At 38.8% G+C, this 15,984-nt stretch overlaps 1 protein-coding gene across 6 annotated transcripts in view; it reads right to left on the reverse strand.

The window, feature by feature from the left end:
* Positions 1–15,984, reverse strand: part of ATP11B (ATPase phospholipid transporting 11B (putative)) — a 110,306-nt gene that overhangs the window by 57,035 nt on the left and 37,287 nt on the right. For all 6 annotated transcript variants that reach the window (XM_083177656.1, XM_083177654.1, XM_083177653.1 and 3 more), the window contains exons 3-9: positions 9,790–9,879; positions 9,175–9,255; positions 6,306–6,413; positions 5,325–5,453; positions 2,746–2,849; positions 2,151–2,198; positions 1,026–1,090 (exon numbers count right to left, since the gene is read on the reverse strand). In XM_083177656.1, the coding sequence (XP_083033782.1) occupies positions 1,026–1,090; positions 2,151–2,198; positions 2,746–2,849; positions 5,325–5,453; positions 6,306–6,413; positions 9,175–9,255; positions 9,790–9,879 (625 nt within the window). The remainder of the gene's footprint in view (positions 1–1,025; positions 1,091–2,150; positions 2,199–2,745; positions 2,850–5,324; positions 5,454–6,305; positions 6,414–9,174; positions 9,256–9,789; positions 9,880–15,984) is intronic.

Below are 15,984 nucleotides of genomic sequence, written 5' to 3' on the forward strand. Positions count from 1 at the left end.
TCTAACCAGCAAATCTATTGTCTAAAGGCACTGACAACACACAAATCTTCGTGGACAATAGAATTCTGAAGATAGGGACACCCACTGTTTTCACAATTATTACATAATATGGGTGCTAGCAATTGTCCTTTCCTCAGGACACAGCCTCAGTCATCAGCTTGGTCCAAATAAAAGCAAGGAACTTGAAGTAAATGTAGATATGAAATAATAAGGAAAGAGACTCAAAACAAATCAATGGGATAGGTGACAGAAACCATCAGACCCATGGCTGCAATTTAAAGACTAGCTTTCAATATTCGTTTTCCTTGAATCTGCTGTAAATTGTGCAGATTGTGGGGATATCCAATAACGTGCAATTTTTTTTTACAATGATTGGCTAATATATAGATAGATCTATATTTATTTTTCGTGATTTCCCGTGTACATACGTTCAGGGAAACGTGTGTGTTTTTGACAGCCGCAGACCCATTTTTGCATGAAAACTGAGCTGCTCTTGGTGGTTTGGTTTCGCCTACCTAAATGTGTTGGCTCACTGGAGCTACTTGGATATCTTTAAAGGTGAAACAATCATGGGTAATTGGATACCCACTATTCAATCCCAGGTCCTGACTGTCGGTAAATCCAGACAGTAGGCCCCATGGCCCGTTTTCGGGCTGCTCGCCAGTTCATCGGCAAGCGGGATTCAATGTCCACATGCTGATCTGCGAAAAACAACCATGGATTGTCAAGATACAGCCATGATCTTGACAATCCACGGCCGTTTTCGGCAAAATGGGCCAAAGTACTTTTAAAGTCGGGTCCGTTCCGACAAGCTACCTCCGATGCGGTCGGAAAGGACAACATTGAAAAGGCACCCGCCGCTATTTCCCCTGGCGAAAATAATGGCGGGGATTGAATACCCCCCCCCTATATCTGCTACAATCCCAACTGACAGGAAACAAACACTCTCTAACTCCAACCCGAGAAGAAAATGGCATGTGCCATTATTAATATATCTTCAGCCAGTCTTGACCAAAAAAACATACCAAAAATTTCCTTTGTGTTTTTTAGCCTCGCTCCACGAAGTAACAGATTTTCTGGTCCAAGAGGCCTTAAATTAAAAACAACAAAACATGCATTTTACACAAAAGTCAAAGTGACATATTTAAACTCGTTAGATTTTCTTTTAGTTTGCTTTTAATAATGGCAAATACCCTCAACAATTGCTCCTCTGTAACATCACTAATGTGAAACATATTAAGAATAAATGACCGCTAGTAAATTGGTACAGTATTATTGTGGATTATATATTGGATAATATAACTGTCCTTTGGTGAGCTACTTTATTTATAAAAAGACTCCCCGTTGTGAGTGCCGTGGCCCGGCATCACTACGGGTACAGGCCGGCTATTACATTCTTTTTATGGAAAAGTAATCTATATGGCAAGCATTTACTTCTAATTTATCCAAAATCTTGTGGCTCTGCTCAAGATTTGAATTAAATTTAGCTGCTTTACAAAAGTTTTTCTTACATATTTTATAGATTATTTTAGTGTGTATATGCCATTTGCATATTATTAATGTGATGGATTTTTATAATTAATTGTTATAGGTGGCCGCCTATTCTTTATTTTGATTTATAGAAATAAATTGTATATTATATATTTTTTTTATTGAAACGTTTTTATTGGGTATGTGTATTCACTCATGTTGTACTAGAAATGAATATATAATAGCGCAGTTCCTCCTTCCTTTGGGTTAATGAGATGTTACACTGTCGTTTGATATAGCAAAAACATAGTACATGATGTAGGACATGTATTATACTGTACATATGATTTTTGGGTGTACAGTACAATTTTATTTTTATGAGCCAATATACCATCAAATTACTATTCCTGGTTTTTGTAGCTCATGTTTGGAGAACTGGAATTTTGCAATTAGCTTTCTACTGTATGGCTAAATAAAGTCATACATCACCTCAGCTAGGCAGGAAGGCCACATGGCCATAGACTCTAAGATGTTAGTATTACTTAGTTGGTATAATCATCTGGAAACTTTGTGATTTTGCCTTCTTTAATAATAGTCTGCACTTAAAGATCTCATGTTCTTACGCCGAGCATGGTCAAATATTTAAACTAAAGCGAAAGAGGACGCCAAGCCCAAATTACCTCACAATGTCTTCCGAGTGCTCCTGCAAGGTTATTCTTCCAACAAACCTAGTAAAGAAAAACCATGACCATTTGATTATAAAAAATATTGTTTGCAGCAGTGGGTGTTCTAGCTACAGGCACCCCTAAGGGTATGGGTAATTAGGTTGACACGGTCTAGGTTGACCACTATTGGTCGACAGTTATTGCGTTGACACGTGTAAAAGTTTGACATGAATTAGATTGACATGGTCAAAAGTCAACATGCAAAATTACGACGTGGGAACAGTCGACATGAGTTTTCCTCTTTTTTTGGTGTCTATGTCGACATGGGCACCATATAAGTTTACCGGTGCATACACCATGTTTCGGGTACACGATTATAATCTCCCTCCATGCCTACTGGGATGGTAAAGTATGAACAAGTTGGTGACCTATTGCCATGCTGACCTATTGCTTGTGTCTACCTTTTGATCATATGCATGTCGACCCTTTATATGTGTTGACCAATAGTGGTCGACCTAATGACTGCACACCACCCCTAATGTGCACAGACTAGCGCTGGAATCTTTAGAAAAGGGGAAAAAAATGGATGCGAGTGGCTGAAAATGGCTACCTGTAGAGGTCTGCTTCTGGCTGCTGACATTCTATGACTGCAATTAAGGAGTCCAGGTTGGCAACAGACTGTAATACTGCTGTTTCTGGAGCTGCAAAGTGCGTCTGAAAAAAGATACACATTATTACATAAACACAATACAATTCATTTGACATTTATACGACCAGACAAGAATCTTGCTTTATAATAAAAATATATATCTCAAACCACATTACTGTATTAGAATCGATTTATATCATAAATACACAATGTCTGCAACAGAAGTAAATCAGACATGTTGCAGTTATGTCCACATTCAACATATAACAAATTTGAGGAGCTATCATATTCTCTTGCCTAGAAATTCCTAAATATTCTCATTACAAAATACTTATTCAAGCTGAGAGAGCAGAAAAGGGAGCGCTGTCCTGACGTCTCCCATAAGGCTCCACATATGAATTTCTATAGAGCTCTATGGGTCAGGTTTGTGTGGACTCCCCTGCTGAAGGTCCCTGTGCTGTTGGTGCACAGTGACTAAATTCTTCTGCTATCTAGTGAAGGGGGTTCCAGTTGGAGGTTGACATAAGTTTCACACCATATAAGTGTGCCGCCCTGCTTGCCATGCTTTGGACACTCAGCCTGGCTGCGCTGGATACACTATCATTATCTAACTCTGGGACAGATGTATTAAGCCTGGTGAACAGATAAAGTAGAAGGTGATTACACACCAGGCAATCATCTAACTTTGAAAAATGGCAGTTAGGCGTTGATTGGCTGGTGCGTAATCACCTTCCACTTGAATTCTTCACCAAGCTTAATACATCTGCTCCACTATGCCCACTTGGATGTAAAAGTATGAACCTTTTTATGTTTTTTTAAATAATGAAAAACCTGTGGTCAACCATGTCCATATCAACCTTTAGCTTGTGTCGAACGAGGATATGTCGATCATTCTTCGGTGTCGACCTAGTCACTTTCAACCCAGGGACCAGAAACAATTTCTTTTACCACCACATCCATGCATTTATTATTCTGCTCTTTTCTGTCCATATATGCTTACTGTTCTCACAATTGCCTTTACTAGAGTGATTTCTCATGTGCTCTTAACTTGTAGGTGTTTGTTTATAGTATAACATATTCCAAATACTAGGTGATTCAACACCGTCGTAAGGGGCTGCACCCCTTAACCTGTGAATGCAGTTGCGGGAGCTTGGGTGGTCTGGGTGCATGGGTACTGCAGGTGGGGGAGGTGCAGGGATGTTGTAGGTTGAGGTGGTCTGGGTGGGGGGGTGTAGTGTGTGGGTGCAGTTCTTCCACGGGAGGAGTAGCAGGTGAGGGGTTGCCATAGGTGGGGGACGGTGTTTAGTGGTGGTGTGGGAGGGTGGGGTGCAGGTGTGTGGTGAAGTTGTAGGTGCGGGGGGCGCATGTGGGTGGTATTGGATGGGTGGGCGTAGGGTGTGCGGGACAGGGTTTGGGCGTGTTGTGGATGTGGGAGAGGCCACTGTGCGGTGGGTGGGGAGGGGTCGGATGAGGGGGTGCAGACATCGTAGTGGCCATTACATGTTGTAAAAGACACCCTAATGCACATTACATAAGCCCGACAGCGTTATGCACGACATATTAAGCCACACACAGCAATCTGTTTTGTATAACACCCAGGGGCAATAGGAGGGGGAATGCGTGTGCATTCCCCCTCAGTACTCACTGTGCTGGGAGCACAGGTTTGTGGTCTGGAATAACCTAAGCAACTGAGTGAAACAGCGGCAGGAGAGAGATACCTGGGCGGGGGCACGCACAGCTGACGGACACAGGCAGTCAGCAGCACACATGTCCCTCTCCCCCCGTTTTGGCGGCCGTGCTGCTCCCACCCACGGGTTGCGGCACCAGCGTGTGTGGTACCTCCAGGCACGCCCCTGTTCTATATAAAGCCTGACTCCAGTGATAATGCCACGGTGCCTCCCTGTGTGTTCCGTAGGCACTTAAGCATATATTTTAAAGTGGTGTGGCCGGTGGTTGACCGACCGTGTGTGTTATAATGTATGGACATTGTAGTTTTAATGTCAGGTGGTCTGCTGCAGCTATAGGGTGTGCTGTCACTGTGTGACGGCATGTATAACTCTGCCCAGCGTTATACACACACTCACAGAGTGACAGTTCTGGGCTAATATATGAGATCTATATACACACACATATATATATATATATATATATATATATATATATATATATATATATATATATATATATACACACACACACACACACACACACACACACACACACATACATACATACATACACACACACACCTACATGGAGAGAGAATATTAACTTTTATTATTTTTGCTTTGTAATTGTGTAGTGCAATCATTTTACAGTTTCTTATAATACCAATACTCAATGTTCCTTATTCTTTAAAAAACAAATGTTAGTTGTAACTGAAATTCACAATGTGCATTAACATAGTCATTCAGAAGAGTTCAGGAAAACTGCTAACAATATAGACAGACTGGTTACATATGGTCATTTAAACTGGCAGAACCGGTCTCTCTGGAAAAAGGAAGGGAGCCAGTGAAGCTGTACAAGACAAGACAACGTACTTTGAGATTTGTTTCCCCATCCAGACTTGCAGTAGTTACATGACACGAGCCATTCACTCTGTCTGACGAGAGAAGCACCAGATCAGCAGGAAAAGTCTCATCTTTGGCAACTCTGACAATGTCACCTACCTAAAAACAATTAGAAAGAAAACAAGAAATAATAGCAAAAAAAAACAACCAAGTGTTGTCAAACTGCTTGAAATATGCTGATGCAAATAGTGTTCTTGATCCCATCTCTTTCATTCTGTATCTCAAAATACAGTGTTATTATGTTAAAAAACAAAGTGCTTTATATGAGGATGGTATAATGTTTAGAAGAAGGATAAAAGGTGAGACAGTAAATAAATAAATAAATAAATAAAAACTAAAAAGAAAAAGTAAATAAAATAAAATGCAGTACCAATAATGTTTACAGCTAATAGAGCTTTTTTGCAGAGGTGGAAAGTGCCAATACTTTAGCAGATAATTTTCCTGTAATGCAGGGGAAACAACTAAATAACCCTAGCTGTACTTGCGAGTAGTTGTAGTCTTCTCTCCTGCTGGGAACGCCGCTGCTCTCACTTCAGCGGCTTCTGTGTGCTATCCGGTGTCTGCGGGCACTTCCAGTCTGGCGCTTCAGAACTTCCGGTCTCCGTATCTCTCTCGAACGCGTTTCATGCCTTGGGGGCACTTAATCATTTCAAATCAGTTATCTGCTAAGGTATTGTCACCTTCCACCTCCTCAAAAAAGCTCTATTAAGAGCTGTAAACATTATTGTACTGCATTTTATTTACTTTTTCTTTATTTAGTTATCTACTTTGTCTTACCTTTATCCTTCTTCTAAACATTATACCATCCTCATATAAAGCGCTGTTTCTTAATATAATAACAAATCCAAATATAAAAGATACAATTCAGTTGGCGCAGACTACAATTTATATATTTTCAAAATACAGTGTCACAATGTGATTTAAGTATTTTATTTTATATCGTATACATACCCGGATATTTTTCGATCTAGTCTTAACAAGGCCTCCACTTCTGACCACGTAAACTGGAGCTCCATTGACTTCATTGTCTGCTTTGTGGCGCAGCCAATCTTCATAGCCCTGCAAGCACAACAGTAAAAGTAATCCATGAAGGAGTCTATTTGCATCTAACACTATAGTTTGTATGTGGTTTCTGTGACCAACCATAAAGGAAGTCAAGAACACAGCAAGATGAATAATCATATGAGAAGACAATGAACAACGTCTAGTTCTGCAAAATTTAGTTTCAATTAGTCTGTTCTCTAGTAAACAAATGTTTTAAATTTATTTTTTTATTCCAAAAGACAGTTTATTTCTAAATCAACACAAAAATCAGTGGAGTAGATGCACAGTGCATCCTAACATATATTGTAATATTTTATGTTGTTCATAATAAATAATTTTTTTGATGGTATCACGCCATCAGCAGTATTCTAATCGTGAAAATCAGCCCTGTAAAACATCGGGGGAAAAAGGTTTTATCAGGGTAATAGAATAATTTGAAAAATGTCTATTTGTATATATTCTATATAGTGATATGCTTACAGGACTCCATTTCTGTAAGTATATCCCTAACAGGAGTGTTATAGGCCAGTGGTTCCCAACCCTGGTCCTCAAGTACCCCCACAACAGTGCACGTTTTCCAGGTCTCCACACAGAATCACAATTGACATAATTAGCTCCACCTGTGATCTTTTAAAATGTGTCTGAATAATGAGTGTACCTGCTGGGTGACCTGGAAAAAGTGCACTGTTGGGGGTACTTGAGGACCAGGGTTGGGAACCACTGCTATAGACCACAAGATTATCTTCAGTACCTCAATGTCTGACTGGAGAGTTTGACCTCTACACAAGTATGGTACTCTTTACCTAGAAGGGCGCCCACGATTTTGATCGTGGGCATCGTAAGGGAAAAAAAAATTGCGTTGGTCGCATCGCATGCGACCAAAAAAATCGCATGTGATGCGACTGACGCGCTGACCGCGATTTCCCATAGGGAACAATGTTAAATGTCCCAATTGACCCGATTTGACCGCGATTTCCCATAGGGAAACATAACATTGTTCCCTATGGGAAATCGCGGTCATCGCGTCGGTCGCATCGCATGCGATTTTTTAGTACATGCGATGGCCGCCCTTCTAGGTAAAGAGTACCACAATTATTAATAAATCTTTTTAGGTAGTTTGAATTTAAGATTAGGATACCAACTATAGTATATCTGATCTCACGATTTTATGGGTTAGTATTTGTTTAATATATTACACCAATAGATGAGATACACTAGGTGGCCAGAATAGTATTATTTATCATTCATGCTTATATCTTTCCTCACATATAGATACGCTCTTTAGGGAGGAGATTATTATAAGATATGATGTACATCTTTACAAAGTACTATAAAATATACTTTGGATATCCACACATACAGAACATTAAGATACACTGTAGTTATTTTATATATGGGAAGATCTGCCAATTTTCTTTCACCTATATATTGTTTCCCCCTCTTGCGGGAAGCATATTATAATTAACAAACAGTATTTTAATTTTATGAATCCATTTACTTTGCCCTGTACCCGTTGTATAATGATTTAAATTAACCAGCGTACATGATGATTGGCATTTGATTAGGCAAGCCCCGGTTGGCAGACTCCCGTAGACATGCTTCGGTAAATGTATACTGTGAAAAGCGAGCGGACTCCGTTCTCTCCTTGGAACGATGGTGATTGGGTGAGAGGACAGTGATGTATACTTAAAAAGCTTCCAGGCGCCCTGGTGGGTTGGCCCCAATGAAGCTTCACTGCGAAGTGCATGCTGGCTTGCTGTCCTTGTGCAGGTGCTTCCAGTCAGTGTTCTGTGACCTTCTTTATTTTGATTGATCTGTTTTGTAATACGTTCTGTGCACCTCGTCCCTGCCCACTACAGGGTATAGGGCTTAGTACAATGGTATTTATTGCAATAAACATATGGATTGTTCTATGACTGTATAGGCTATACATTTATTTTAAAGGCAGTACTAGCCATATAAGTAAATACAGGATACTATCCTAATAACTTTTGGACCAGGCAGCCTTTTAATCCAGGCATACTGTAGATTGGTGTAATATAGTATAAATCTATTTGGATACAATTCTAACTAGTAACATTAGATCAACTTCTATATCCACATGTTGTAGTTTGGTATATGCACTGACAAAGTCTCAGGGTGTCCATATGCAATGGATGAAATAAAATGATATCCCTATATAAACACACTGGGATCCCACCACGTGTTTTTTTTTTTTTTTTAAATAAAAATAACACTGTATTATCTATTTCACATTCTTGTTTGTTTTTATATTTAGCAACTTTTTATCATAATTTCTAATAAAAGTTAGATTTTATTTGTATATAGTGCACCGCAGAGCCATACTTTCTCCTCTAGAAACCTTGCATTATTCAGTGTTCAGTAGAAGCATGCCCCAAAGTGTTAATGAATTATTGATGCACACTAAAGGGGTACACAATTTGTGATTTATACCTTTGCGGCTAGACCAATCCAAATAGCTAAACTATGATGTTTTTTTATTGTTTTCATGTAATAGCAAAGGTGAAACAAACAGCTATAGCAACCTCTAAGGGAAGGGTTAGTTTTGCTTTTATTCTTCTCATGCTCTACTGTTTATATGTTATTATATATTGTCCAGCTTCCAGTCCATCTTTCTTATTTATGTTTAATACAGCCAGTCTTGCTATTTATAAACTCCTTTACAATAACATACGTAAAACCAATTTTGTGAGAATTCTAAAGAACTTAGAAGATACACTGTGAAACATACATTTGCAGATACAAATAGATTTACCTGTTTAATAGCTGTTACAGTAATAACAAAAAATAACGGAAGTCCGCTTGTTACTGGACTTGTTGGAGTATCAATCATAAGCTGAAACAATACAAACAATGCATGGGTTAAAGACACAGGATGACTTGCTCACATTTTTTCGCTCAAAACATTAAGATAAGCAAAACCAATATAGTTTATAAAAATAGAAGAAAAAAAAACACAAGAAAAACCAGCTTCCATTCTGTGTTTATTTGAACTGGCTAGAACACCTGCATGACCATGGCAATAAGACAAAACTAAAATATTCAGCCTGCAGGTAGCCAACACTGCTGAATAAGACTTTCGGACATTACTGGATCAAAATAATGTATTTTATTTCTCGAAAACATTTGATTCTTCCATTTGATAAATATTTTCACTATGACTGCCTGTTCTGTCAAATACCCCAAAATGTGAACACTTACATTAAAATGGAAGATGTCTGTATAGTATAAGCAATTGCAGTCAGAATAATTAAAACAGGGGGGGGATGAGGTCTCAGATCTAAAACTCAAACTTATATAAAATGTCAATGCTGAATAATTCTGTGAATATAAAGAACACTCCTCAGTATAAGATGAAGAAATAACATACCTGAACAAGAAATATGATGAGAAAATAGAAATTGGCAATTCTTCGGAACTGTTCAAACAAGTTTTTTGGAACAAAATTTAACACGGTGTACTGCAAAGAGAAAATATCCATGATACAGTTTTATACATTGACAATAGAAATATGGACATGTGTATAACAGATCAAACAAGATCAGAGGGAGAAATATAGTCTGTTCAACCTAAACATTTGGATATAAACACAAATTAACACAGGAAACGGGCAAATTAATCTTCAGATACATATTCCTACAGCAAGGGTAGTGTATGTACATAAAAGGACCTATGTACCCATTAAGCCAGTGAGCCATGCAGAGTGTAATCAGGATGCAGCTTACAAACCCATGGTGACTTTTTTCCATCTCTTCTGGTACAGGTTCCATTTATTTATGTATGCTCCAGACTGGGAGCTATAGACTTGTTTTACTCTAATGTGAGCTAATCTACTGTTATTTGTATTTATTGTATGTCCAACTCGCTTCTCGTAAGCTAATGTTTTTGAAGTCCACTGTTTAAGTTTAAATTTCCTCTTTGAGCCTAACCATTGTGCTGCTCCACATGAGCCGAAACAAGTCTTGTACTTGTATGTTTACTGGGGATAATTGAGAGTGCTGACTGAAAACTGACTGTTAACTACTAATAAACTTGTTTTTGCCTACATTGCAAGTTAAAGCTGGCCATGCACTTGTCTGATTTGGCATTTTTCAACAGATTCTGACAGATCGGGCCGAGAAATCAGGTGAAAAATGGGCAAACAGCAGGGTTTTCACATCTGATCTGATCCGCGATCCCATGTGCATCGGATCAGAGTCTGAGGTCGGACCTGCTGCGCGAAGGATCTGTCGGATCAGACAGCCTCCAGCAGCGGTTAATGGATATCATATGCGAAAGGATCGCATGCAACCCTGCTAATGAAAATCTTATGTGACTTCTCCCGCCGAGAAGCCGCCTAAGTGTATAATGGCCTTTTTATCCTTGTATAAAGTTACAAGAGTATGCAGAGAAATTGCATGTAGTTATATATATTTTTCATACTTAACCAAAAATCGATAATTGAGGTAGCATTTTAAAGATTAAATTCTACTTTTAACTTAGAATTGCATGTTGAATTGTTTATTTAATAAACAACGTTAAAATTTGACCTTTTTGCCCCAGTGTTCTTTCCCTAGATGCGTCGATATGGCACGGATAAGATGATCAGTTTTGCTCTGCAACTCAAAAAGGCTACAGATGAACCGGTTCTTCTTTCATCCTACTACAACCAACCTCGCTATAAAATTAATCATATTTTATTTGCATGCAAAATATTAGCATGGGCCAACTAGCTTTATTTATTTATACATACAATGTGTGTCACAATTTATTTTTTCTTTGCCCCATATATTGCTGGACCCCTTGTCAACATTCCATCTAAGCAAGGGACGTATACTACCACCTATATCTACATTTGTGCTTTTTATGTTAGTGCCATCTATTCTATCTGCAATGCCAGACTGTGGAGTTAGCAGCTAGCTTGAGTAAAAAGGTACTTGTGTAGTTTCACGGCGCCAGTGCTACTTCCGGGTTCTATGCTCGCCACAAACTATCTAAAATAAAATATTTGTGTATATATATCATATAAAAATAATGTTACCGTTAACACTACTCGCAATAGGTATACAGAGATAAGTATAGAGATATAGCTTATCAAATTCATATTGAACAGAAAACATGCAAAATAGTAGGTGGAAAAAACTCCCTAGATAACAAGGTTACCCACCAACTGCTATGCTATTTCCTCATGAAGGAGAGGACATATAAGTCAATGGACAATGCAATCTATTAAGACACAGGTCCTGATTCAGAGTCAAACCCAAATCAACGAATCCCAATTCTGACGATTATCGAACAACTGTGTGTATGCGTCATCTGCATGTGTGGAAGGGACAGACTTGCCCACAGACAGTAAAAACGGTTTGATGTTCTGGGAATTGTGACATGATTTGCAAGTGACTAGAGATTCATTTGCAATTCTCTCGCATTTTAGCAAGCAACGTTTTTTTTTTGACTGGGAGACTACTTTCTCCTCCCAGCCCACTGCTTCTTCCCAGATTAACAATCAGGTCTGAATCACACCTTGATAAAGCCAATTCTTGGCGAAACGCGTTGGTGAACCAAGTGGGTGCCCTATCCAGTTTTGGACCCTTGCCACTTTTTATTGCCTTGATCCGGACCAGTCTCCTGTTTGAAAATATCCTATAACATCACGGATACCCATTGGGAACCCTACAAAGGACCCATCCAGGACAAAGACCCGAACGGAGGACATCCATTCTAAAGAGGAGTTTAACACTCCACACCTACTCCTACCGCGGGTGACTCTGGACATTTGTTCACTATACATCCTAACTACTCACAAGGAGACAATATAGGAACGGATACACCTACTAGTGGCTACAAAAATACGGTACCGTATCTACTGGACTATTTCTTAACACCCCCCCACTTATTCCATCTGGTAAATTCATAATTCTATTTTATGTCACACCCCATGTTTTTATTTATGTTTTTTTTTAAAAATAAATACCAATATTTTTACATTCGATTGGCACACATTGTTTATTATATTTTATTGTTTACTATATTCCAATATTTCAGCGCAGTGTACCCCCCTTTTTCTTCTTTGTATTATATAGGAGGTTGACTACCCCCTACCCACACTGCAGCTTGGCGGAGCACCCCATATCTCCTGCGCCCCCCACACGAGGCGGTAACTCTACCCCCTCTCCCCCCACTTTCCTCAGGTCTGAATCAGGCCCACACTCAGCTACCCCGTTAGCCATCTCAAAATGGACACTGAAGATTGGTGCACATGCAACTGCAAGCGTGGCTCTTAACACCTTATAGGCCTCAATAAGAATAGGTTGTGCCAAGGAGTATGATCCAGATCATTCATGGCCTGCGACGACTACTTGGTACCTCTACATAATGATCACTTGTTAAAGATCAAAAAGGAACCATCTGTGTTTCCTAGGTAGAACACAAATTAATTTGCAGCCAATATATAAATTGAAGTTAATACATTTTATTTAATAAACAAATATATAATCATTCAAAATATAACAAAAACATGTATATGGAAAAGTATTTTTATCATCTAATAACCACCAGGTAACTAATATGAAGGTAGATTCATTTTTTTAAATATTTATGATTTTTTTTAAATAGCTTTATGCAGATTTTTCCAACAGAAGCCCAAGACCATTTTAAGAAAGCACATATCTATTGTAGCTGTTTAATTAGCTAGCAACAAAGAACTGTAGACATTTCTAATGACTGAAATAGGAAGTTGTGGAATGAAATCAATATTATTGTTTCCTAGAGCTTCAGTCAAACCAGCAGCAAAATTGTAAAAATAGCCATGTAATCAGAAATTCTTCATTTTTCTACATCGCTTAAGCAAAATCATGTTTTCTTTGCTGCTTTGTGTCATAGGATTTGTATGAAAAATTATCTACTATATAAAGTCCAATTTCTTCTCACACACACACATTTAATTTTAGTGCTGGACACTTGGATTACGCTGATTGGGAAGTGTGTGCATGTCTCTTTTTGGCGATAGATAGATAGCCAAAAGGAAACATGCACACACTTCCCAATCACCATAATCCAAGCAATGAAATCAAATATTACCATACCCGTTCCAAAAAAAGCATCTCACAGGAGCTCCGAAGGAAACCAGCACACTGTTTCATCATACTTTTTAGTGAAAGAACATAATAGCATCAATATTTTACACAAGCAAATCTTTGAAAAAACGTGTCATGCTCCTCAACAATGTACTTATCCCCATCATATTCGTTATGTCCATGAAATATACAATGTCCTTCTGCTTAAGTGGCCGAGGGCTGAAGTGATGGTGACTGGAAGCCAGGTCAACCGGAAATTACACAGCTAAGTCGTAACGATGGAAGTACGCATTCAGCCACCGGGTAGACATTGTTTACATCGGAAGTCACACTGGCCTGAAGTGACCCTGATCAGGCACAAACACCACAAGTGTGTGGCATCCTTAAGACGCAAACAACAGTATACGCCAGCCTTTTCAAGTGGCATACACATTTATTATAAACGAGTTACTAATATTGCCTGTGTTGCTAAGTGATACTGTACAACAGAAATAGAATAAACTGAGCGCAATAAAACTTGGTGTAGATCCATCCTGTTGCTGTTTATAAGGGATACTCAACTCACCTCAACAGCGCTTTTGGACCAACCAAAAACTTTACAAATTTACTCCCTTCTCTAAAATCAATAATTCATTTATTTATTTGCATAAACGCACAGAAAGAATCCACCGGCCAGCAGAGATATATAAAACAATAAAACATAACAAATAAAAAATGCGTTATTAAGCATACAATTCATAAAACATATGCTGCTGACCAGTATCTGTTAAATGTAACTAATTCCCTACGCTTAAGAAGCAAATCCAGTCCTGGTTAGCTGGTGTGGCAATAATACTTTTCAGCAACCACGTGTCCAGTCACCGATGACCATACATTATTAGTAAGCATGCAAAGCAGGAATTTAGTTACCGGTAGGTGCAAAAACTGTCCTTAGCAATTCCGATTTTGTGGATCAAAGTAGACAGACCCAACTTTAAATTAGCAGTCTTAATGCAAGGGTTAGTGCAATCTTAGTAAGCCAGAATTAATGGTTATACTTATACTCCGTTGTTATGGATCCATACTACTTATATTTAAGCTGTAATGTGTATTGAACTGTGGCGCTCTTTATTTGGACTCTATTTCTGTTATTTATTCAATGTTATGCCAAGTATTGTCTCCCTGTACTGTTCCTTTGTACGGCGCTGCGAAACACTTGTGGCACCTTATAAATAAAATTATAATAATAATAATTCTGGCTTACTAAGATTGCACTAACCCTTGCATTGTGCTAATTTAAAGTTGGGTCTGTCTACTTTGATCCACAAAAACAAAATTGCTAAGGACAGTTTTTGCACCTACCGGTAACTAAATTCCTGCTTTGCATGCTTACTAATAATGTATGGTCATCGGTGAATGGACACGTGGTTGCTGAAAAGTATTATTGCCACACCAGCTAACCAGGACTGGATTTGCTTCTTGAGCATAGGGAATTAGTTGAATTTAACAGATACTGGTCAGCAGCATATGTTTTATGAATTGTACGCTTAATAATGCATTTTTTATTTTTTATATTTTATTGTTTTATATCTCTCTGCCGGCCAATGCTGTACTCCAGGTTTACATTCTAAGGGCCAGAGCCAACTAGCAGCAGTAATTTATGTATGCAGGTAAAAGAGCGGCAGACTCGGGCAGTAAATTATCTATACATACAACCTGAGATAAGTACCCAGAGCTATGGGTTAACTTGCTCGCGGCACAAGCACCAAGGACACTTAATGCGGATTTGTGTTCTAGTCTCCCTCTAGCTTGAACACAAATCTTTGTTAAGTGCAGCCTGCTGGCTGAATGTGGGCTCTAACTGAATAGGCCTGGCAGATCAATTAGTCCACAGTAATTAACCCCAGCTCACAGACATGCTAATGGATTGCATAGGAACTTACATCCTCATACAGAAAATAGAAACACCAGGTTTCACTGCTTGCCATACATACACCAGTGATTCCCAAACTTGGTCCTGAAGTTACCCTAACAGTCCAGGTTGTAAGGATATCCACGGATAAGCACTGATCTGTGCTTGAATATATTTATTGTTAGGGATCCTTGACAGAGTTTGGAAACCTGTGAAGTACACAATATCGCTACCATTCCTACACTCCATCCATCAGCCAGGGACCCTGTGAGCAATTATACAGTAAGGAACCCTTACGTACATTCAGGGAGAGTGCCATCACTGTGGTAGATTACAGGTAACAGAGCCTATACTTACACTTGTCCAGCTTTCACTTACTCACAATTCATGTCTCATTTGTACTTCATTTATAGATTTCTTATTATAACAATGCTACATGGCTGCCCCAAAAGGTTACCTAGTTACATTGCCGGTGGTTAAATGAAACCACTTTATGCTCTCAGCTCACAATGGATGTTGCCTGCGTGCTTGTGGTATGTGTGCTTACCTATATAGCAGTCAGGAGTCAACTTTCAAAATGGGCAAATGTTTGCTTGGTTAAATACCTGATGGGCTTAAC

This window comes from Crinia signifera, chromosome 3 (assembly GCF_055691185.1).
Source record: "Crinia signifera chromosome 3, ASM5569118v1, whole genome shotgun sequence".
Taxonomy (NCBI): Eukaryota; Metazoa; Chordata; class Amphibia; order Anura; family Myobatrachidae; genus Crinia; species Crinia signifera.